This window comes from Nuphar pumila, chromosome 16 (genome assembly GCF_984573655.1).
Source record: "Nuphar pumila chromosome 16, dmNupPumi1.hap1.1, whole genome shotgun sequence".
Taxonomy (NCBI): Eukaryota; Viridiplantae; Streptophyta; class Magnoliopsida; order Nymphaeales; family Nymphaeaceae; genus Nuphar; species Nuphar pumila.
The window spans coordinates 83,284,941-83,307,188 of NC_143264.1; the positions used below are offsets into that span (position 1 = coordinate 83,284,941).

Genomic DNA, 22,248 nt, shown 5'->3' on the forward strand with positions numbered 1-22,248 from the left:
AATGGACGTCAAGAATAGCTGAAAATCTAATGAAATTTTTTTATAGCTTACTCACCTGTCAAGTGGATGTCAAATCAGTGAGGCTCTTCTGATATCCATCATCTGTGGAGCAGGGTCAGAAGGACCTGTATCTGTACAAGGAATGGATGAGGGCTCTTTCTCTCGCCAGGTGTATACAACACCCTTATACCTTGTTGGCTCCAAGTTTTGTGTGACAATCTCTTCTGTTTAAGTTGCATTTGCTGATTCTTCATATATCTCCTTTTGGCTGCAGTCTGCTGGGCAATCTTCCTTAGCACTGGAGAAGAGTTCTGAATTTAACCATGGGTAGTATACCTCAACACTGGGACTTGAGTTAACAACATGAAGACTTGAATTAGGCGGCTGATCATCAAAATTCATTTCATCAAAAACTACATTTCTCGATATTTTGACGCATTTACTCAATGGATCATAACACCTATACCCTTTGTAGTCTTCAGCATATCTCATAAACCTGCACTTTAAGGCTTTGTCTTAAAACTTATATCTCAATGAGCTATCAATGTGAACATAGCAAATAGACCCAAACACGCGTAATTCATTATAATCGGGTTGTATGCCAAATAGAGAAAAATATAGTGACTTATTTTCTAAAATGGTCATGGGCAGTCGATTTATCACATGAACTGTGGAATGAAAGGCTTCAGTCCATAGTGCTACAGGAAGATTGCTCCTGTGCATCATGCTCATTGCACTCTCAACAATATGTCGATGCTTCCTCTCAGCAATCCCATTTTGTTGAGGTGTATGTGGGCAAGACACTCTTCTCTTTATCCCATTATGTTGAAGAAAACTAACAAAGTCACTAGAGGCGAATTCACCTCCTCCATCACATTGAAAATTGAGAATGTTGGTAGAGAAATGGTTTTGAACAAAGGAATGAAAATTTTAAAACAATCCAAAAACTTCTGATTTGTGCTTCATGAAAAATATCCAAGTATAACGTGAATAACTATCAACGAAAATGAGATAATATTTACTGTCAAAAAGAGAAGCAATTGGGGCAGGACCCCAGACATCAGAACATATGACCTCAAAAGGCTTTGAAGCTCTCTTATTAATGGAATTGAATGGCAAAACACGACTCTTACATAAATGACAACTACAACACTTTATATCAATAACTTCTGAACTCAGACTGAACTTAGGAATGAGATTATTCGAGACAAGTTTTTCAATAAAATGACGACCACAATGACCCAGACGACTATGCCAAAGTCTTGGCTTATTACATTCAGAAATGGCAAACACAAACTCAGGAGCGAGAAATTGATGTTGGTGAAGCTTCAAGGATGAATAGTCAGAATGAACAGAGGAAGGATCTTCTTGAAAGATGTACATATTGCCCCATCTTTTTCCCTTAGTGAATGTCTTCCTCGTGCGAAGATCCTTAACATAAACAGAAGAGGGAGTAAATTCAACTGAAGCATTAACATCATCAACAAGTTTTGAGACAGAAACAATGTTCTTCTGAATATTAGGAGCATGAATAACATTTGGAAGATTAAGAGAGGACTTGGACATGGGTATAATGGCATTTCCAATGTGTGAGATGGAATGATGAGAACCGTCTCCCGTGACTATGCTATTCTTACCAACATAAGGAGAGAGATTCAAGAGTTTACCCGCATCACCCGTGACATGAGTCGCTGCTCCAGAGTCGACGTACCAAGTGCCTTTATCATTTTGCTTCATATTCAAGTCTGTCAAGGCTGTCAACATCAACTCTTTTACTTCTCCGTACCTCCTAGCCTCTGCTTGTGGAGCTTTTCCCTTATTTTGAGGGTTGAACCAACAATTTGCTTTAATATGCCCTTTCTTATTACATAAAAAGCAGGTGGGAATGGGCCTTTGTCCTTGTATATTGGGCGTTGGAAGTATACCACGACCTCCAAAAGTATTTCTCCCTTGGCCTCCCTTTCCTCGAAAGAAATTTCCTCTACCTCTACCATAAGTCATTCATGTGGCCAGCATATCTTGGGTTCCTGAATGTCCATGAATGTCTTCAGAAGATCCTTTCAGAGTCATTTCATATTGCAATAGTTTGACACGAAGGTCTTCAAACTTTGGAAGTTTTGGTAAACATAATAAAGTCGTCGTCATAACATAATAATCTAGCCCCAACCCACTCAAAGTTTGTTGTACCTTATCCTTTTCACTGACGAGACACCCCACAATAGCCAGTTGATCCGTGATGCCTTTCATTTTGTTCAGGTATTCCATAATAGACATGGAATCTTTCTTCAACATTTGAAATTCTCGCTTGAGAAACATGATTCTCGCCTCAGAGATCTGCGAATATGTTTGAACTAGCTTGTCCCACAGCTCTTTGGCCGAACAATCATCAGGAATGGCTACAAAAATCTCTTGTGAGAGAGTTGAAGTGATGTAGGCCACTAACGATTGATCCATTTTCATCCAAGTAACATATTCTGGATTCTTGAGAAGAACAATAGATTGCGCCCCTTTATCGTCCGTCTTTTCCTGCGAAGTGAACTCTAGAGGAGGTGGGACCGATCCATCCAGATGACCAGAGAGGTCCTGACTCCTTATAAACGAAACAATGTCTTTTCCAGGTTAAGAAGTTGGAATTATTCAGTTTTTCAGAGACTAGTTGACCGAGAAAGTTAGAGGAGAGGCCTGACTGCGGATGAGGGGAATCCATTTGAGAGGAAAGTAAATTATGACAGAAATCGGCATAGAGATATGAAAGAAAGTTATGACAGAGAATAAAAGTTTGACAGGGAATGAGATAATATTCAGATAGAAAATGAAATAGATGATCGTATATACTATTTCAGAACTGTGTAAGGCACATAGTAGATCTGAAATAATATTCAGTTATGTGAGGCAAATAATAAAGAGCTCGTGTGGACAGAAGAAACGAGAAAGGACAGATAACCAGCAGGTATAAATAAAAGGAGTAGAAAGGGAAGCTCGGCTTTTGCGTGATACAGGAGAAAGGGAATCAGATTCACATGCCTAAGCAAATCACGTGAAGAGTTAGAAAGTAAAACAAGGAAAGAAGGGCCAGGTTCACGTGATTAGGCAGATCACGTGAGAGGATAGGACTCGGCTTTAACTGTCAACGAGGAGAGAAAGTCGACTTTTCACATTGACAGAGTGAAGCCAAGACAACTCTTCACACCCAGAAGTCACGCTGCTCTGATACCATATTAGAAAATGAGTCTTCACGTTCAACTGTGCAGGAGAAGAAGGAACAAAATAATGGAAGAAGAGGCTGCAAGAAGAAAAGACGTTAGAGACTCAGTCTGCGTCTATCAATGTATTAATAATATATTGAGAACATAATTTTAGGGTACGAAAATACCCTCTAGCAACATCTTAAATTACATTACATAATAACTGGATCTTGACCTAGTTCAGTACATGGATCGGGTCGGGTCCTGTACATACACAAGTTGGGTCCAAGACCCAATAACGACTTCTTTTCAAAAACATCATAGTTTTTAGATGTTTTATACTCGATCTTATCCATTAGATGTGTTTATGATTGTTTCATAATGGAAAACATGTAATTGATTAAGCAGCTTTATGCTTAGATGTGTATTTTAAAGAGGTAAAAAAAATCATCAGTTGATATCGTACTAAAATTTTATGATAAAATGTTCATATTTTTTACATCAAATCAATTTAAAACAAAGCCCGTTTCAATAAATAAGTATTGATAAACACATCTAATGGTTCAAATTGAGCATAAACACCTAAAACTTTGATATTTGAAGGGTCTTAACGGTGACATAAAGAACAAGGGGATAGGATGAACCCTGCTCTCATATATATATGGGTTAATCTAACATTAAACTAGTTGTGTTTAATGTTAGATGGATTCAACCTTATTAAAATGACTACAAAATTATTAAAAGAATGATATTTTTTAAAATGCATGCTTATTTTTATGGCCATTATAGGTCTTTTGAACTTAGAGAATTGAAAAGTCAAACACCTTTTCCAAAAAAGTAACTTTATGAATCTATCAAAGTTATTTTTTTATCTAAAAAAGTAATCATATATTTTTAAAAATGCCTTATTTTAAGGATATTTTAGTCATTAAATCCATCTAATATTAAACACAAGTAGTTTAATGTTAGATTAACCCTATATATATAAATAGATAGATAACTAAGAAACAGATTTTATGTGTGTGTGTGTGTCAAAAACACATGTATACATGTAAACAACAAAAATAAAAAGAAGCAAAAAAGACAAAAAGGAAGAAAAAAGAAGAAGAGTAGAGAGGCAAGATGAGGAAGAAGTAAAAAGAAAAAGAAAAAAAGAAAAAGGAAAAAGAAGAGGAAGAGGGAAAAAAAGAGAAGACGGAGGGGTGAATGGAAAAGGAAGAAAAAAAAGAGAAAAAAATAAAAAGCTTTTGAGGCGGAAGGAAGAAGAAAAAGAAAAAAAGAAAAGAAAGAGAAGACAAAAAAAATGATAACCATGTCCATGCGGCCTAGACGAAGACAACCTAGGCAGCCTAAGTTGAAAAACAAGGCCCTACCGCCTAGACCCATAAGCCTAGGTGGAGGCCCTACGCCTAGGTGGCCTAGACAGCTTAGGCGGAGCCTAGGCACAATTTTTGACAACTAAGCTACCAGAAGATGTCAGCAAGGAGAGTTATGACCGGTAGCTAGACAACTCAAATAGGTTCAGGTCATTTTGCATTCTTTAGAAGATTTTGATGATTTTAGAAGCTGAAAGCTGGTTATTTGTTTCAGATAAGGAGTACTTTTGATATTTTGAAGTTATTTCCTAGCAGAGGCTGAGTATGGGCTATCTGAAAAAACTAAGGCAGTACAATTTCTCTTATTTGTTTTAAAGCAAAGTTACCGAAAACACCTAGCCAAGTGGGGAAACACATTTTGAAAGCGCGAAATGTCGCGCTTCCGAAACGCACTGGGAAGCACCGATTTTTTTTGGGAAACACGCTTTCCATTTATGGGAAACATGCTTCCCATTTATGGGAAACATGCTTCCCATTTATGGGAAACATGCTTCCCATTTATGGGAAGCGCGCTTCCCCCTCGCTTCCTTTTTCATTTTTCATTTTTTATTTTTATTTTTATTTTTATTTTTATTTTTTTCTCTTTTTTCGCTTCCCCCTCGCTTCCTAGGTCATTTCCGGTTCGCTTTCGAGACGATTCTTAATTCGCTTCTAAGTCGTCCCACGCTTCCCGCTTCCTAAAATTTTGAAAGTGCCTCGCTTTCCGCTTCCACTCCCCGTATTGCTTCCTGCTCCCGCTTTCTTGACTGGCAACCATGTTTTAAAGGGTGAAGTTGTATTGGATGATGATATGAGAGTATTCACACCCACAAAAGTGTCCTTCCCAAGCGTTAGGAAATATTGTTGGTGACCGTGAATGTTTTTCGTGTGGTTGGTGGCAACCTCGTTAGAGGTTTTTTTTTTTTTGGAGGGGGGGGGGGGTAGTCATTAGAGGCTTATTTTGGGTATTGAGCATAAGTAAATAGTGTGGAACCACCAATTTGTCCACCTTAATGCTTATCTTCCCAGACACTCTCTTATCTAATAGGGGCAATCAATACCCAAGAGATTTAGGGCTTTGTAAACAGTAAGACCCATCTCCTTTTGAGGACCATCAGTGATAGGTTCCGGCCTTGTCCACTCAATAAACCCCAGCAAAATCTTATGAGTTGTCCTGAGAACCATCATTCAATGAGGCAAACTCAAAACTCAAACAATTCAAGTGAGAACTGTTAGTTTGGATCATGGATCCGACCCGATCCACCTCGTGATGCGTGAGCGGTGGCATGATTGTAATTAGTTTTTATTATCTGTGTAAAGTTATGCCTGTATTGTATCACTTATAAATAATAAGTAAAAAGGGAAAACCCTATTGCCGCCGACTACTCTTCTCTCTCTTCTCTTTCTTTACCTCATCTCTAACCCTTGCAGGTTGGTATTTCTGATATTTCTGACATGGTATCAGAGCACAAGCGCGGAAATCAATCATCTGGAAGGCCTATAAGAACCAGCACGTGAAAGGACGTAGGCTCTATTTCTGTTTTTTCTCTGTCTCTTTTCCTTAATCAGATTTCTCCAGTTTCTCTTTTTCTTAATCTGATTTCACGCATCCCAGTTTCGCGCTCTCCTTTTTCTAATCTGATTTCACGCATTCCAGTTTCGCGCATTCTTATTTCTCTTTCGATTCTTTTTCTTTTCCAATATTTTCCTGGTTCACACGTTACACAGCATTGCTATTTCTCTGTGCACACAGCATTGCTATTTTCTTTTTGAGTAACGTGTGTGTGGAGATCATTTTTCAGCACACAGCATTGTTCTTTTTCCTCAATACACTGTTAAGTACAGTCGGCATTTAATATTTTCTGGTTTGCACGTCACTATTTTTCTGTGCAACGTGTGTGCTGATATCATTTTCAGCACACAGTATTGCTGTTTTTCTTCCCCTTAATACACTGTTAAGTACAGTTTGGCCTCTCATTCTTCATATAATCCATGGATTCCAAATTGAACCCTAGTTTTCTTACTCACCTCATGACCCACAAGTTATCCCATGATAACTATTTGCTTTGGAAACGTCAAATTGTGCCTTTTATTCGCAGTCATGGTCTTTATGGGCATCTAGATGGGCGATCACCCGCCCCACCTACACATATCATGCAAGAAATAACATGTGAAGATGGGAAGGTGAGTCAACTCCGAACCACCAATCCGGCTTATGACATATGGGTACAACGGAATCAGACATTAGTTGCTTACATAACCTCCACACTTTCTTATCGTGTTTTACAAACTATTTCTGATGACCAATCTGCTGCCGAGTTGTGGAATGGACTAGCTCATTCTTTTTCTCAGGTTTCTGAATCTCGGGCTTTGCAACTCAAGTGGAAATTCCAATCCATGCGAAAAGAAAACAAATCCATTACAGAGTTCATGGGGGATGTCAGAGTGATTACAGATAAGTTAGTTGCCATTGGAAGTCCTGTATCAGATAAGGATATGGTACAACAGGTATTAGGTAGTCTTGGACCTGAATATCGCATGTTTTGCACGGCACTCCAGGTTGTCTCAGTCCTTCCATGTTTTGATGATCTTCAATCTAAGCTTTTGCAATATGAGGTCAGTTTAAATCAGGAACACGCGTCAGATGATGCTCATCCTGTGATGATGACACATACCCCTATTCAAACAAGAGTTTTATTTACTCCCCCTCGTCCCAATGGAACACCTATGAACAAAGGAGGATTACTGCCTACACCAGGTGGAGGAGGTATTGGTTCAAGCAGTGTACCACGAGGAGGACGTGTTCCTACTTGTTTTCTATGCAACAAGCGGGGACATGTTAAAGCAAATTGTTGGTACAATCCTCAGAACCGGAACAAATCAGGGAGGCCAGATAGTAGGCCAGGGCAGAAGGCAACTCATCAGTTTGCCCGTACTCCTCAGGGACAGGTTCTTCTACAGGACATACAAAATATCCTTATGACTACTTTCAATCAGATGAACTTGCGCCAAAATGAGGAAGGTATATGGTATATTGATTCAGGGGCAGCAGCACACATTACTTCTGATGCAGGTAAATTTTCTCACTTGACTCCTTACACTGGAAATGGCACTATAGTCATAGGAGATGGATCTCACCACCCCATCTCTCACACTGGAAATATCTCCCTTTCTTTGCCTGAATCTCAATTACCCTTGTCAAATGTCTTACTCACACCTGCTATTTAAAAGAATATCCTATCTGTGTCAAAATTAGTTGATGAAACAAATTCTTCCGTTGAATTTACTCCTTTTGTTTATCTTAAGGACCTTCACACAAAGAAGACGCTCGCTAAAGGTGAACAGCGCGGGAACATGTACGTCTTTAAAGAATCTCATGTGCCTTTGAAGACGTCGTCTTCCGTAGCTGTGGCTTCTTCAGCTTCTTCCTTTCCAACATTTTTGAGTCGATCTACAGATCATAGTTCTTCATCAAGAGTCTTGAAACTTAATAAGCCAGACTTATGGCATCTTCGTTTGGGTCATTGTAGTCAAGTTTTTCTTGATAAGTTGTCTGCTAAAGGTTTAATACCCGTAGTCAGTTTAGAGTCAAAATGTCCAAGTTGTCACTTATGCAAAAGTCATGTACTTCCTTTTCATAGTATCAATAAAAGAGCAACAAAGCCTTTCGAGATTATATGCTCAGATGTTTGGGGTCCTGCACCCACTGCCTCTCTTTCTGGATCTCGATACTATGTACTCTTTCTTGACTCCTACACTCGTTTTAGCTGGATTTACTTCATGAAAAACAAACATGAGGTTTTCAAGTTGTTCAAACAGTTTCATGCACTAGTCCAAAACCAATTCAATACCAATGTTGTATATTTCCAGTGTGATGGGGGGGGGGAGAATACATATCCCATGATTTTAGTGAATATTTGAAGGAGCATGGCATTACACGTAACATTTCTTGCCCTCATACCCCTCAACAAAATGGAGTTGCTGAGAGAAAGCACAGGCATATTATTGAAACAGCCTTGAGCATGATGCATACTGTGGGCATTCCTTTTATATGACTTGTTGCCTTATGAGGATTCATCTTCATTGACAGACAATGAACCCTATACTTTCGATGTGGAACCACATATGGAAGACATTCCTCCTACAACATCCTCACGTTTTTCTGGTCTTGTTTATTCTCGTAGAACTCACCCAGTCAATGATGAGACTCCTCTACGAAGATCCACTCGGGTTAGACATCCTATAGATCGCTGGGTAAGTTATAACAATTTCTCTTTGCATTTTCAAACATTTCTAATCAGAGTTTCCAAAGAAACAGAACCTTTCTCTTTTCATGAGGCTGTCAATTCCCGTGCCTGGGTAGAGGCGATGAATGAGGAAATGGAAGCATTGCATGAATGCAATACATGGGAAATTGTGCCAAGGCCAGATAACAAGAATGTTGTAGGATCCAAATGGGTGTACAAGATCAAGCACAAACCGGATGGCAGTGTTGAGCGCTATAAGGCTCGTCTGGTTGCACGAGGCTTCACACAGCAATATGGGCAGGACTACGATGAAACGTTCAGCCCAGTAGTAAAACTGGGCACAGTCAGGATTGTCATTGCATTGGCATTACAACATGGATGGTCACTCAGTCAACTTGATGTTAAAAATGCTTTTCTGCATGGTGAACTAAAGGAAGAAGTTTGCATGGAGCAGCCACCTGGATATAGCATGCATGATTCATCAAATTGGGTATGTAAACTTCGACGCTCTCTTTATGGATTGAAACAAGCTTCTCGATCTTGGTTTGAAAGTTTTTCCACAGAGATCCAGCATCATGGGTTCAATAAAAGTGTTCTAGACCATTCATTGTTCATATTCAAAAGTGATTCAGCTATTGTTTTGGTGCTTATATATGTTGATGACATCATTATTACCGGGAGTGATGAGGATCACATATCTTGGGTTAAGTCTATGCTGATGGCTAAATTCAAGATGAAAGACTTGGGTCCCTTGCGATATTTTTTGGGTGTGGAAGTTGATAGTCGACATGAGACTATTACATTGAGCCAACATAAGTACACTATTGATATTTTACTCGCTACAGGGATGGAGAATTGTAAACCAATTAGCACACCTTGCCTTCTAAATCATAAGTTAAGTGCTAAAGAAGGCACTACTTATCATGATCCTACTTTGTATCGTCGAGTTGTAGGGATGTTACAATACTTAACATTCACTAGGCCTGACATAGCATACTCTGTCAATCAGGCCTCTCAGTTTATGCATGCTCCTACAGATGCACATATGGAAGCAGTAAAAAGAATCCTTCGGTATTTAAAGGGTACGATTGGAGATGGTTTGATGTATAACAAAGACACAGCTTATACGTCAGGACATCGACTATTCACCTACACAAACGCAGACTGGGCTGGTGATCCTGATGAGCGCAGATCAGTTTCAGGGTATTGCATCCTTATCGGCAATAATGTTGTAACATGGAGTAGCAAGATGCAAAAGGCAGTGGCGCGATCTAGTACTGAAGCCGAGTATCGTGCAATGGCAGCAGGAACAGCCGATGTTACGTGGGTAAGACACCTACTGCAAGAATTACAAGAACCGATCTCGTCCTCTATGCTTCTTTGTGATAATCAAAGTGCTATTAATATTGCCTTCAATCCCATTCTTCATTGTCGCACAAAGCATATCGAAATCGATCAACATTTTGTTAGACAAAAGGTGGAAGAAAAAGAAATTGAACCTGCATATGTTAGGTCAGATATGAAAGTTGATGACATTTTTACCAAGGGATTATCCACTCATCAGTTTTGGGCACTCAAAGACAAGTTGAGCATGATCAAAGACCATACTCAACTTGAGGGAGGCTGTTAGTTTGGATCATGGATCCGACCCGATCCACCTCGTGATGTGTGAGCGGTGGCATGATTGTAATTAGTTTTTATTACCTGTGTAAAGTTATGCCTGTATTGTATCACTTATAAATAATAAGTAAAAAGGGAAAACCCTATTGCCGCCGACTACTCTTCTCTCTCTTCTCTTTCTTTACCTCATCTCTAACCCTTGCAGGTTGGTATTTCTGATATTTCTGACAAGAACCCTGGATCTTTAGTAGTCGTGATTGAGCTCATCAAACTGCCGATAAATTGCAGTGGGGATTCCACCCAATTCTCTCATAGAAAGTTGAGTCGAAAGGGACTAATCTCAAATACTTTTGTCCAAAACTGTGCCGAATACCAAGACCATAACAATCTTGGATCCACCACCACAAAAAACACAATATTGCCTTCTTATAAGTGGACATGGATTCAAACCGACCCACAATTCGACCTCCAACAAGACCTGATCATGCTATAAAGTGGATCTTGGATCAGGCTAGGATACCTGCCTGAGCATCTGATATCCAACTGGACTCATAACCATAAGGGCTGAATTACTCCCCTTCATCACTTTGAATCTCCAACTTCCCGCTAACCTTGAAGTCTTGAAGCAACAACCACCGATCCCCATTATTACCAAACTCTAACTGCCATCTTGCCCTTCCCTAAGCCCCTAAAATTGAAGAGCATGTGGTCTCTGATGCAAAATCCCTTGAGTGTTGTGACTCCCTGCCAACCACTAGAACATACTCCAATGTGGAGTTAGGCGAGAGAATCCGAATTCTCATCTGAGTCCTACTGACTATCCCCAATCTATTCTCTGGCCCTTCAACAACTCGACATGAGAGACTACGACATAAGAAAAGCCATTAATGGCTCTTGAACAAACTATCCCCCAATCTATTCTATTCTATCCTTTCTTTTGTGAGTCTCAATTTAGTACGTGGTCTAGACCATATTCTTGAGTACCTTTTTGCAAGCAGCCTTCCTTTGTATCTCTCGATACTCCCATCTATTTCAAATTTAATTTTACACACCAATTAGGAACGGACTGCATCCACGTCTAGTAGTCTGGTAACAACTTCCAAAGTACTGTGTTCACATAACACAAATATCTCTTCATTCATGGCTTCAACCTACCGTAGTTGGTGGCCTGTTTCGTGGTAAAATCTAGACGCTTTTTCTTTATCAAGTGTTGCTACAAATATTTAAAAATCCAAAGAAGAAACATCATAACTAACTGATTGTGATGGTAGTGCCAAACACAAAAAGACTTACATGTGACAATCTCTTGCAATGGTTCAACCTCACTACCTTGTACAAGTTGATTTGCTGGGATGAAATAGACTGAACAGTATGCAGACCTTGTTGCCTCTCAATTTCACTCCCATCAGAATGAGTACACTTTGTATAAGCTTGTGGAAAAGTTGGAAATTTTGTGCAGTTATGATATTGGATGGCTGCATGTTCTTTTTCACATGAAACCTTCTCAATTTCTGGACTGATAAAGCAGAAATAATTCTCTGGTGAATGATTCATGTTCTACATCTTGGTTTGTTTGATGTAACAGTCTTACTGCTTATACTCTAATATTTTAAAATTTTAAATTCACTCAATCTTTTATTTTTTTTATCCTTTTTTGTATTTTAATATACAGTGTGATATCACACAACATCATGTGCAGTTAGGATAGTTACATCATCTTGTTCTTAACTACATTCTTGTAATACATATAATTAAAGGGAAAAATTGAAGATCCAACATATATTATTACATCTAACTGTTATATACACTAGAACAGAATATCTGACATGAATTTCTTCATCGAGTCAATGGTGTTCCTTTACATTGTTTCTTGATACACTAACCACATTACTTTCCAGAAGGTACTGTTTGATTTGATAGGCAACATTTTTCTCTTTGAAAGCATAATATGACCATACATTGTGAAGATCGAAATATATGCCCTTATCAGGAGAGTTTTCATTTATTTTATAACCAACAGACATAGTCATAGATATAATAAATTTATTCAAATCCAAATAGAGAGAATACTATAATTTTTCGTGGTCTTCTGACAGTGGATAACTATAGAGCAACTTACTTTGTTCGGATGTGGAACCCAATCTGCAATAATGTCTGCATAATCATAGGAGACAACATTGTTCAGGATAAAGTTCAAAGAACAGATGAACATTCAATAAAATCAACTTCCAGTGTTTTGCACATAAAGACTGATGACTTCTAACTACTACAGTTTGGTGAATGCATGAAATACAAGTCTTATTTTATTTGCTGCAAATGCAAATATAGCAGGTGCTAAAAAAAGGACATGTTTAGGATGAAAATAAATACCCACTACTGCAAGGAATTTTTTCTGTTGTAGTAGGACAGTATGATCCAGCTGAACAGAAAACTTCGCTGCTACTTCCAACATCAGCCCATTTATCTGCTCCACCACATGAATGGTCGGTTTTCCCAGGAGGCAGCTGGTAAAGGTATCTGTATTTTTCTTGCCATTAATACATGCAACATTAGCAAACAATGCACCACAACAATGAATTGGAAGTAAATATAAAGCAGAGGTAATCAACTTACGGATCGCAAATGCCTGTGGTTTTGTTGAGTTTAGCAAGGGGGCAGTATGCACCTAAGGGACAAGCTTCATTACAGAGAGAGAATAGCAAAGCATAAAAACCATATCAGGAGGCTGACACAAAAACAAATAGCAAGAAGTGCATTTTTTCATGTGAGTCAGAGAACACAAATAGTAATAATGAAAATAAGAGCCCACAAACTTCCTTGTTAGACTCAAATATTACAAAATAAAAGCATGAACAATGGAAACAAGTTATTCTATTAATTGCTATTAACAAAAGGAGCATGGCCTGCAAGTGTGCATTATAAGTGGTGGCAAATTTCCTGGGTGACAGAGAGAATGTATGTAGAAGAGTATCTAAAAGAAGCAGCAAAGTGTATCCTTGGAGAAACTTTTTAGATAAAGTGAATGGAACACTGTAACCAAATTTCCTAAATTAAGAATCAGATTCCTGCAAATAAGATGCAGAATCAGAAATTGAATAAGGATGTTGTAGCAAACAATCTTTAAAACTCAGAACATCAAAAGATATTTTCATGCATGACAATTTTCCAATCAGTAAAGATTGTTTTCTTAAAGTCAAAAAAGGAAAACTTTGCCAAAAAATGGAGCAATATGCATCAGGTAATAACACACCCTTGCATGCCAGTGACGTGAAAACAACCTGGTTCTTTAGTCAGTCAGCTTATATAAGAGAGAATTTCTGCACCCTTAAATATAATCGTCTTTGAAATATATTCATCTAAGCATAAAAAGTGACATTTCTTGCCTTTTACAAGTTAATATTGTTGATGGAACATTTTCCACATGGCAACCCTAAATTGCAGGTTATCTATAACTAAAGGTTTTTGTAGGACAAGATATCCAAATAGTTTGGCCCTTAGCAGTGTTTCTGAGGCACCAAGATGGCCTTTTAGCAAGGTGAGGAACTCATGACACTCCTTGTGACAAGTAGCAAGACTTGACTAAACCCTCTTCATCCTTAGAACCTTCCCATGAAACCTAACTAGAAACACTAATATGATTAATCAAACTACCTGCAGTAAAGTGACACTATTGTTGAATGATGCCGCTGCTGCTGCTGTTGTAAATGTTGTTTTCATTAGTAGGAGTACCAGAAGCAGCATCAGCAGTGATAGTGGTAAGGGAAGCTTTCCAAAGTCCCATAGGAAAAATAAAACCTACTTCCAGTTTACTTGTATCTGTAGAACTTAAAGACACCCTGCTGTTCAATCAAGCATCCAACCAAGTATGGTGAAATTGCATATCTGTAATGGTTTGCAGTTGAAAAGTCCTCCTGAACGTATTAACTAGAGGCATGAAAATGGCAATATTTGTTTGGGCCACTAGCAAGCAGGAACCGTAGATGTTCTCTCCCTACCTTGATAGAGTGTTGGTGTAAACGATGCTTCATCCCTTTTCATGTTATATTTCTGTCACATGTTGATGTATAGGTATTTTTGCCTTTTGATTTCTAATCATTATATATAGAGAAAACTATGTGCAACAATGTAGTTGCGAACTCTATAGAGTGCCTCCCCCTCATTCATCTTCTCTTATCCCTTGTCACCACTTCACTTTCTTCTATTCCCTTTCTCAGTCTTCTTTTTGTCATAACCTATCTAATAATAAGAAAAAATTGAACATTGCTAACAAGCATTTTGCCAGAAGACCATGCTTAAGCATAACGTGAATCACATGTTGCATATGCATTAAGCAATGTCAGACCTTGCATGACAAAATGAAACATCCCCAACAAATATCCACACTAAATTGAGACATAGACATATATATCGCCAGTTAATAGATGCATTTACAGGGAAAAAAATAGATTGTTGTGATGTACCAAAATCAAATTTCCTAATCAATAAACAAATCAAAGTGATGTCTTATGTAGAAGAAGAGAATTTTCAAACTCTCTCCACTATATGTCATTAATACACAGGGCCAGCTGGCCTCTTTGATATTTGAGGCCACTGCCTAGGGCCTCAAATGAAAAAAATATATAACGGTTATATTTTGCATGCTGAGGGCCTCCAATGAAACATGGCACATGCATGTGCCTCATGCTGAGGGCCTCCAATGAAAAAAAAAATATGGAGAAATATGGGCCTCCAATGCAAAATGCCTAGGGCCTCAACTTTTCTTGAGCAGCCCCTGTTAATACAATTTGGGTTGTTCATAACTGAAGAAGAGCCTTAAGACCCATACACCAGAAAATTCTATGCAAGCAAGTGCAAATATATGAATATTTACAAATGAGGGTTTTCACCGTAATATAGACGGAAAAAAGTCTCTATGTACAGGAAACAAACGTCACAAGTGGTTGATCCTACTAGTCATTCACAGAGGTGGTTGATATGAAAGTTAACCACTTTCTCATACATTGAAAATCATCCATGATAACTGACAAGATGTAGATACATAATCAATGTGATAAAATAGACATTTGTCAACAAAGTCCAAGAGTAATAAATTAGGTTGGATACTCACGTATCATACAAGTGAGACCATTAGGGCAAAAGAATCCTGCACAACAGGGCTGCGAATTAAGAGTTCTAGAAGGAATCTCCTTAGGCTCACGAAGATCAACCTTCTGATTTTCAGCTACACTGCAAGCCCATCCTGGTTCACATCCAGCAACCCAATAAGACAAGTTGCAGTTCTTGTTTGGCTTGAGGGAACCACTCTTTCCGCTAATCTCATAGAAGCTAGTAAAATAAAATTTGATTTCTGCTTCAGTGCAGAGACGCCGCATGAGATCTCCTGTCAAATAATGGAATAGCCACAACAATGAACGATCTGATTGAAGTAAATGAAAAGCAGAATAAAGAATAATTTTGTTGAATAGCACACTCAATTAACATGAAGGTTTTAATGCGCAAATGCATGTATTCCTGTTTGCGTTTGCAACTTTCAAGTTATTTAATGCAAAAACCCATCACAAAATCACCCCTGGAGACTGCGACAACTATGACCTTTATAACTGGAAGGAAAAAAGCAGTTGTGGCCAAAATTAAAAAACTTCTCGGCACTAGATGAAATTTGTCAAGTTAATAAAAATTGCAAAAGAATGCTGCAATTGCATGTGCAAATACAGGTACTTACAATATACAAAAAATGATAATGCATTGCTACTGTAACATTAAGATTAGTTTGAAAATGAAGCGAGTGCAAGACAGTTCCTGGGCTTGATGAGATTCCACCAGAATGTTCCAGTTCTGTAATATCGTCAGGAACAAGGTGGAGAGAGCATTCACTGGCTTCACAAAGAAGAGCTTTATTCCTAGAGGGGTCAATTCGTTTCACAGAATTTGACGACAGAAGCACATACCATTTGTTTTCCGTACGCATGAAGTCAAAAAGGTCAAATTTGACGTGAAATTGAACGCTCCGTTCCAATCATTTTCCCTACAGAGGCAAATCCAACATGAAAAACCAACAAATCAACATTCACTTGAGAGTACACAGAAAATAGAGATACATGAACGAAAACAATGATAACACACTATAGTTTTGATGATTATATGATGAACAATTGAACAAAATCAGAAAACAGCAAAATGCGATACTAAGAAATGGGTAATAAAAAAAAGAATACGGAAAAATTCATTTAGAAGCACATCTTTGCCCTTAATCCCAGAAAAGGGCCTCAAGTTTCTGAATTTCTTGACATGGCCTATGTTCTTCTGTAAACTGCCAAACAGAGACCCACTATTACCATTGACCATCAACTCAGGTTAAACCTCAGTTAAATTGAGTCAAATGGCAATTTAAAGCCCTCAAATGTCTAAAATAATTACCCTTCTCTTTCTTATGAGGGAAAACAAGGAAAATTTTGTAACTCCAAAGGACAACATAGAAAACTCAAAAGAATCACATTGGAGGTTAACCTGCTGAAGTGTCTATTTGGCAGTTTTCAGAAAACTTGTGACCCATAACCAGAAATTCAGAAAAATGAGGCATGTTTTTGGAATTACAATAAAACTTAGACCATAAACGGATTTTTTCAAAAAATACACTGGCTGTTGTCTGAAGAATCTGAGTGCATCAATCTAGGCATCCGTTTTGCCATTAATTTTGCGAAAAAAATTGCACGAAGACCAATTAAATGCCAAAAAAAAATCATCAAAAGTCGAAATCAAACAATGTGAAGCGGAAAGAATCCATCCATGCAATGCGTCCGTGTTTCCATCAATTTGGCGAAAAGATTTAGCACGAATACCAAAAAAACTCATCAAAATTCAAGCAACGAGAAGCGGAAGAAAGAGGAAAAAAACTCACGGGTTCTTGACGCAGAAACCGAAGCTCTTGGAGATCTCTCCATGAAGGATCCCGGTGAGGTTCGAGAGCCGGCTGTAGATCATCGTGGTGAGATACGAGAGGAGTGCAGGATCCGTCGCGGAAACCCTATCATCATCCTGTCCCAGTACCGAAACGGGAGAGATCGTGAAGAACAAGAAGAGGAGGACAGAGATCGTCAGATGGCGTCTGAGCGCGGCATTGCTCATGGCGATCGTGGCGCGCAGGAGCTTCTTGGCATTATTAAGGAAAAGAAAAGCAAGAAAAGGAAGGAGGAAGAAGAGGACGATGAGAGCAGACGATAGTGTAAGAAAGGAAGGACGAAGAGATGGCGGAGCGGAATTCTAGGGTTTCAGAGGGAAGGCTCTCTCCCGCCTTTTATAGTCCGTCCACCATGGTCGGACGGGTTGGACAGTTGCCAGAGGAAGAGTGGAGCAGGGGAAGCACAAAAAAGGCTCCATGCCAACGGCTTTGGACTCGTTCCTCGAAAGGAGGAGGAGCTGGCTGTCTCCGGTGGACCCAACGTCCACGCGTGATTTACGACTTGTCCTAAAAGCGCTTTTAGGCTTTACCATGAACCGCCCCAATGAGGGTTTGGGTAGTGGGGTGGGGCCTTGGCTGCTAGACGGCCAGTCTAGGTTCGACTTTTGTGTGCTACTTTCTCCTGCGCAAGCCAACGCTTAGCATAGGTTTAGGAGTAGGGATGACAGTGGATCGGGGCTGATGCGAGGGACAAGGTCTTTTCCCATTGCCCCGTCTCAAAATTCTGCCTTCCATTCCTCCTTATCTTTGCAGTGATTTTTATTTTAACCTCTATTCACACCTTCATCTCCTTTTCAGGTCCTCCATCTCCGATCCAAAAGACACAATGCGGGATAGGTATCCATTTTTCCTCGGTCCACTGTTATTCCTAAAGGTCCTTTTCAGTTCATTTGAGGCCCTAAGTCGGTGGTCTCAAATCTCAAAAAGGTCAGCCGGCCCAGGTGACAGAATTCATATATGCTTCTGGATCAGATTCAAACTCTTTTGGGATTCAATCATCTTCTATTGGATTCTAAATTTTGAGATCCATCCATCCAGTATGAGATTTGGTCAACCATGATTGAGCTTGTATCTGACCCATTTGCACCTGCACTTAGAATTTAGTATATATATATATATATATATATATATATATATATTCACACTTGAAACAAGTTGTAAGCATTTCACAAACATGCAGTGAAACACCACATCACCATCCTTCTGAATAGGTTTGATACTAGGAAGGATGGCCAAGGAAATGCTCAAAGGCCCAGAAGAAAGCATTAACCCATAAAGCTGGGAATCCTTATGGCCATGGTGCATAAACTTGTCAAGGACTTGCAATCATGCATAATTCTTTTAAGCCAAACAAAAACCAACCCAATTATCTAAGTACAAACAACAAAGAGCACACCTGCTGTCCCATCAAGCATCTCCCCATTCTAAGCAAAAAAAAAAAAAAGCATTTCACAAAGCTTCAACTAGTCAGCTCCTATCTTGTGTTACTGAGATAAGTGTTGCACCTGATGCATCAACATTATTAGCTGTGTCATAGGGTTTTGCAATTTACTCCAGTGTTGTGTCCTCTGTTTGTATTTTTAGTGAAAAACTGCAGGAAAATAGTGTGTCCCATGTCCGTTTAGGCATGTTCATGTGATGTAGGCTATGAGTCCTTATTGCTTACGATTTCCTAAAAATGAGCGCAATTGGTGGCAATGAAAGAAAGAGGATATAGGACGCTTTCACTTTAAGTTAGGCTAATAAATGAATACATGGAGAATTCATCTCTAGCCACTATTCAATGATTCAACCATTAGGAATCAAGTGGGTTTACAAGACAAGTTGGAGTTGTATAGATCAATTGATTGTTAGAAAAATAGAATTGCAGAGAACATGCCAAAATGAATGTACTTATGATAGACTGTCAATGGATATTTTTGACAGTTAACTACTTTGACACATCCATGAAAAATTAAATTTACAAGAAATCTGTGTTTAGAAAATCAAAAAGCTAATCATGCAATTACCATGTACAAAACTGAAAAGAGGTCTCCTTAGATTAAATGAAGGCCAAGAACATGGCATGATTAACTACTATTTTCATAATGATGGAATTTTGAAGATTGTTATTTATATGTATGTATGTGTGCATATATGTATTAGAAGCCATACACGCATACATCTGTGTGTGTATGGCTGTGTCGTCCCCGTGTCCTAAATTTTTTAGAATTGATGTGTTGTACCAAGGTTGCAATGTATCTCATTCCCCCAACCATATCCACATGACACCAGTTCTCTGCAAACCAGTGCCATTATCTCATGGTAACACAATTCTTAAATGATTTCAATCATCTACCAAAATGGACAACTATATAGGGATCCAATAACCTTCATCTTCTAGTACTGTTACAACCAACAATGTGAAAGAGTAACCGATTCTTTACTGGCCTCGTTGAGGTTATTCATTTGCATGAGGACATGTGAGAACAACTATCATAAAGAACCATGTTTATGGGTAAATATGTGAAACCTGTGAATTTTTTATATTTTTATGAGAAATAAAGGTAAATTTAATGTTAAAATGTTATTTAAAACTAAGATATGAATTAATTAATCCAGATTCAGAATAAATTTCAACTTAAAAATTTATTCTGAATCGGGGTTTTTGACTTTTAATCAAATTTAATCTGAATTCGTATCGGATTTGGATTTAATTCGAAACTAATAAATATATCTCAAATATTATAATTGGATTTGGGTTTGATTCAAATCTAAATTAAAATTTAATTGATTGTCAATTCAAGTATGAAATATACAATAATTTAAATCTTTGTCGAAATTGAACTTGAAATTTAAATTAAATTTGGATGTAATTTTTATGATTCTTCAAGGTATTTTTAATTAATAATATAATATTAATGATGAATTTTATGAGAAAGCAGTGTAAAAATGTAAATTAACCTAAAGATGAATGATAAAAAATATCATATGAAAAATTAAACTTTATTAAAGTTGATTTTAGTGAAATTTGCATTCAGAATTGAATTTATGAAAAAGATAAAATTTAATAAAATTTTGGTAAATTTTGTTAAAATAAAGTCGAATATGATTTCAGACGAATTTAGGATAATTTGATATATGTATTGCAATTTCAATAAATCTAAATTTAGTTTTATGAGTTTGAAATACAAATTACAAAAAAAATATAAGTTAGTTAATAATTTGATTTTTTTATGAAATACAATTTGTTAATGAATTAAATTCTATAAAATGGCAGAAGTTCATAGGTGGGGTGTCCTCTTATGGGGCCCATCCTATGTGGCACCTCAAGTTGGAATTCAAATTTAAAGTTAAAACTTTAAAAACACAAGAGAAATACTTTTTTGAAAGTTTTCTAAAAACAAAACATCAAAATAAAAAAAAGTAAAAGAGAGAATTTAAAACTTGCCAAAAACCAACACAAGACAACTTGTGTTGATTTTTGACCAAGTGAATCCCTCTCAAAGGGGGAGGGGGGCAAATAATACAAGTACATAGTAAACGTGAAAAGGAAAGAAAGAAAGATTAGAAAAAAAAATAGAAGTCAAAGCTTACCAAATAGGTTAATGTTAGTACCTAGGCTAGGTGGTTTTGAAAAATTGTCAAGCTTGAGAGCATAAGGGGGACGTCCAATGCTTGTGGATCGCATGTGCTACTTAGACTTTATGAAATATATAATATAGCTACCTAAAGTGACTATGTAAAACTTAATATATAAGGTTATGTAATATAGTAAGTAAAACATTTTCATCTTTTCCCTCCATCCCAAATGAAGGGAAAAGATAAAATCCACTCCGGCGACGGTCACATTCCAAAATGGGCCTTAGTGTAAAGACAGGGGAGAAAGGGCCTCACTTCCCATCCCAAATAGATAAATGTCTATCCCAGGGCCTAGATTCTAAAAGGACCACCAAGGTAGTTTGACCAAGATTTTACTACCAAACGCATAAACACACAACAGACCCTTAAAAGAAAAAAAAGTACCTAAATGTGCACTCACCCAGGCTAAGTTTAAAATGGAGAAATATTGGCTGATATTTGCCCAATGGCCATCTGATGCTTTGGTTGCAAACTTGCAATAGCAACATTTGATGGAGAAAGGATCAGGCGATTGCATATTTTTGGTGTGCTACTGCACCTGCTTACCCTCCATATGTTGTTGAGCTCAGCAACTGACAGGTGTATGCTGTATCTCAAAGATGTCTCCAAAAGTGTGCAATCTCATTGCACTATACTGGAGGAGTTGATACCTACCGAAAATTTCTTTTCAAGAAAGTTGATTTTTTTGGTTTATGTTGTATATATATATATATATAAAGTTTTGAGGTGAGGATATGGAAATTGTGGATAGACCATAGTTTTAAAACCCAGTGACTCGTCACTCGTCCATGATTGACCCATGACTCGGTCAGGGCATGTTAACTTTATATTTTATATATATTATGTATATTTTATAGTATATTATTAATATATCATATATAATATGCATTATATGATATTTTTATAATATATTTAATATACACATTTATTAATAAAATGTACAATCTTCTTTTTATGTATAATATACATAATATTTATATTATATTTTATACAATATATATAATTATATAATATATATATATATATATATATTGACTCGGTTGAGTAATAAACTTAGCCGACCGAGTCATGCTAAATCTCAACTGACTTAGTCTTTTTTTTTCATTTTTGAGTCATCTACTGGTTTGACTCAATAAGTAATCGAGTTGAACCGAGTCACTGGGTTGACTTGCAAGTTTTTAAACCTTGGGATGAATTTACAACCCATCACTTGATCATCTGTCCCACTAAGGGTGTGTCAAAATGTGCATTTTGGGAGCCTG

At 37.7% G+C, this 22,248-nt stretch overlaps 1 protein-coding gene across 1 annotated transcript in view; it reads right to left on the bottom strand.

Annotated features, from left to right (window-relative positions):
• Positions 1-17,568, bottom strand: part of LOC149813881 (ABC transporter G family member 28-like) — a 30,321-nt gene extending 12,753 nt beyond the window's left edge. The window contains exons 1-6 of the mRNA XM_089990712.1: positions 17,306-17,568; positions 16,356-16,432; positions 15,515-15,787; positions 13,021-13,084; positions 12,778-12,924; positions 12,527-12,561 (exon numbers count right to left, since the gene is read on the bottom strand). Of these exons, the coding sequence (XP_089846838.1) occupies positions 12,527-12,561; positions 12,778-12,924; positions 13,021-13,084; positions 15,515-15,787; positions 16,356-16,432; positions 17,306-17,532 (823 nt within the window). The 5' untranslated portion in view covers positions 17,533-17,568. The remainder of the gene's footprint in view (positions 1-12,526; positions 12,562-12,777; positions 12,925-13,020; positions 13,085-15,514; positions 15,788-16,355; positions 16,433-17,305) is intronic.
• Between the last annotated feature and the right edge of the window lie 4,680 nt (positions 17,569-22,248).